The sequence below is a fragment of the Arachis duranensis genome, chromosome 9, assembly GCF_000817695.3.
Source record: "Arachis duranensis cultivar V14167 chromosome 9, aradu.V14167.gnm2.J7QH, whole genome shotgun sequence".
Lineage (NCBI taxonomy): Eukaryota > Viridiplantae > Streptophyta > Magnoliopsida > Fabales > Fabaceae > Arachis > Arachis duranensis.
In genome coordinates this window covers 113,090,108-113,093,573 of record NC_029780.3, presented here as the reverse complement: position 1 = coordinate 113,093,573, position 3,466 = coordinate 113,090,108, and the positions used below count along the sequence as shown (strand labels likewise).

The window sequence follows — 3,466 nt, the reverse complement described above, 5'->3', positions numbered from 1 at the left end:
AATCTAACTGGGACGATTTCATTTGTTGGTACCATATTCATTCTTGGAATCAAAGCAATATGACCAACATCTTTACCCGTTAAGACTTCACATTCTATGACATGATTTCCAAACTTCCTAACTTGTAGCCTTGTACCATTATTAAGACCACTGGATTGGTCAATATTTCTCAGTAACATCACCGGAATACCAACCTTGAGTATAAATTTACGTGGAGGCAAACCAGTGCAATTTATGCTATTCAGTAATTCAGGACCATAGAGATCTAGTTGACTCTCCATATTTCCTTCATCCATACGAATGGAATCCGAACTAAGATATAATTTTTTTCCTCCAGGAATGATAGCCATCAGATGGTTGTTGATCTCTTCAACGAATTCTAGCGTGAGAGCCAGTATAGTTCTTGCTTTGAAAAAATCATTTGAGGACATGTTTTCTAAAATATTTGGATAAGAAAAATGAACCAACTCATCAAATGCCTGGTCCGAAGAAGGAATAACAATATCTCCATATCTCAGATTCACCATCCATATTGTCACTATTAGACCATCACCAACTTTCAATAACTACTCACCAAATTGCTCTGTCTCATCTTGATTTGAAGCAGTCGTCCCTATGGAGAGTCTCATGTTTTTTGTTAGTTTGAGCACCTGAAAAAATTTCCAAAGGTAAGACGAATTCATGGTTGAATGAACGATATCTTGTCTCGATCCTCGTGGAATAACAGGAAGAATTTGTCTAAAGTCTCCACCTAGTACAATCACTTTTCCTCCAAAGGGCAAATCTTTGCTATATGTTGGAGAACACTTCATTATATCACCCAAGCATTTATCAAGTGCTTCATAACAGTACCTACTAACCATTGGAGTCTCATCCCAAATTATAAGTTTGGCTTTCAACAGTAACATTGCTTGAGGAGAACCAAGTTTGATGTTACATACAGAATCCTCAGTTATATTCAGCGGTATTTCGAACCTTGAGTATGCCGTTCTTCCATTGGGAAGAAGTAAAGATGCAATACTACTCGAAGCAATGTTTAACACTATATCACCCCTTGAGCGAATCTCAACAGACATAAGGTTCAAAAGAAATATTTTTTCAGTACCCCCATGACCAAAGAAAAAACCCCCTTCCTCACAATACACAGCTGTAACAATTTTATCGAATGCATATCTCTGCTCAGGTGTTGTGTTGGCTAACATGTCTGAGGCATTTTTCTTTAAATCATCCCTGTTAAAGTTTAGCTCTTCCCTAATAACCCTTTCGGTTAACAAAGAACTATCAACTTCAGTTGCTAAAGGCATAGGAGGATAGTCTTTCAAGGTTTTACCATAGGAATGTAAGATCTTGTCTATATCCACTAAGCACAACTGCTTAATCTCATCATCTGACATTGTTAACTCTATATATTATACGATACTGTAAAAATTCAATCAAACTAAAAATGATCAATAAGAAAGAACTTTTATCATTGTAATTAATATAAACTCACTCCTCATGTCATCACGGCTCTCTATCGATACAAAATATCATCTGAGAGTTCATGCCAACATCTATCCCAGACATGTTCTGGTCTTGAGATATTGTTGGATGTTAATAGAATGACAAATAACCTCCTAACATATGATCTTGAGGCCTATGAGCTTGCTTCCTTAATTGCATCAATGAATTCTTTGTCATTTTGCAAGAGTCCAAGGGCAAGGCATGCATCTCTATACGTAGCATAAATTGTTCCTCCTACTGTTCTTATTTCGCGAAAATTCATACATCCTCTTTGAGTATTCAAGAGAAGTCGTTGGTAATATTCTTCGGTATTTGCTGTAAAAAACTTGGTTAAAATCTCACTTTTAAGTTGTTAAATGGATTAAGCTACACTATTTTAATTATTATAGCTATACATCCGCATAAGAATAATTTTCTTAAAAAATATAGAAAAATAAAAAATTGTATAATCTACAGATTATAACTGTTGAAAGTTATTTGAACATTTATTTTCTAGTGTAGATAAATCGAATAAAATGGACGTGTAGAACAGGCTGTTAAGATTTTAAATTTAAATCATTAAAGATCAAAATTGAATATAAACTCGTCATTACCTACAGGTACATGAGTCAACATTCCAATTGCGAAGCCTTTCTTTCAAGAAAACCACTTTGAAGAATCGTCCTTCCAAACAAACTTGGTTGGAAACTTAGCATAAGTCAGACTTCGAGCATAGAGATATGACATGTTCACCGCCATCCATCCCAAAAATATGGACTTATGAGATATTGCTCTTTCAACGATATCATTCACATTAAAAGTTTCACCATAAACCACAAGTTGATCATCCTCCAAATGGAATGGAAGTCTAATCACAAATGGTTATTTCTTTTGGATTTGTATCCAAATAGACGCCAGACTGCCTCACATGCCGAAATGTACCTACAATCGTAGTAATTCCTAATTTCGTCAACAACTTGTGTGGCTTCTGACGGATCACCAGCATTGTATAGAGTAGCTGTTACGCGGTCATTACCCTTGTGTACATACTTAAACAGATACTTAATAGAACTCGTTTGGCATGTGTATTCCATATTTATGTGGCACCCGAACTTGAGCAACAATTCTGGATTATACGAAACAATGAACTTATTGTCTAGTACACATTCCCTTTTCTTCACTATTTGACCATTATCAGTACGTCTATATTTGGGAAATCCGGCCTCATCAATGAGTGTTTGCTGTCTAAACTCTTTAGGATAGAACTTTAAACAGGATCCATTCTTCATGCAAGGTGAATTCTTGTTGTACGGACCACATGGACCATGTACCATGTAATTTTGAAAAGCTCCATGTAGATTTGGCCTTTCATTTTCATCAGAAATCTCAGCTGTTATATGTTTGTCTATGTCATCTGGTGTTTGTGGCTTGACTCGTTACTCATGAATAAAAGGATATGTGCATGCGGAAGCCATTTCTTTTGAAACTCTACAGTGCAAACTAAAAATTGAAAAAGACAAATGAGTAAAGAATTACAACATAAGATTTTAATAAAGTGTTGCATAAACACAGACTTACATCCTAAAATTTTGCCAAAGATTTTTCTCTCTTTTAGGTTATCAATCAAACCATCAAACTTGATCTGGAAAACTCGACATAATATATCAGGACGGTCTTCTGCCTTCAATCCAATGGGAGTCACTTCTCTTTTTATCTCATCCCATTCAGGATTACAGGTCATGGTGATAAAATAGCTAGGATATCCTGCATATCTGCAAATTGCAAATGCATCTTTACAATTATTTATCATATACCTAGGTCCACCGGTAAAAGTACTGGAAAGAATGATTCTTTTGCCAAGCCTTACATTATCTACATCCCCGTTTATAAGATTTTCATGCAGACATTTGTATTTATCAACCCTCAACTGTGGTTGTTTACACCTAAAGAATTTTAACCTCTCTGATTCCACCATTGTGTAGGC

General features: G+C 35.5%; 1 protein-coding gene across 1 annotated transcript; it reads right to left on the bottom strand.

The window, feature by feature from the left end:
- Nucleotides 1-566: 566 nt before the first annotated feature.
- Nucleotides 567-1,394, bottom strand: LOC107467218 (uncharacterized). Its single transcript, XM_016086258.1, has one exon. The coding sequence runs from the start codon at nt 1,392-1,394 to the stop codon at nt 567-569; it is 828 nt and encodes a 275-aa protein (XP_015941744.1).
- Between the last annotated feature and the right edge of the window lie 2,072 nt (nt 1,395-3,466).

Coding starts and splice junctions, on each gene's coding strand:
- LOC107467218 (XM_016086258.1), bottom strand. CDS start 1,394: ATGTCAGATGATGAGATTAAGCAGTTGTGCTTAGTGGATATAGACAAG.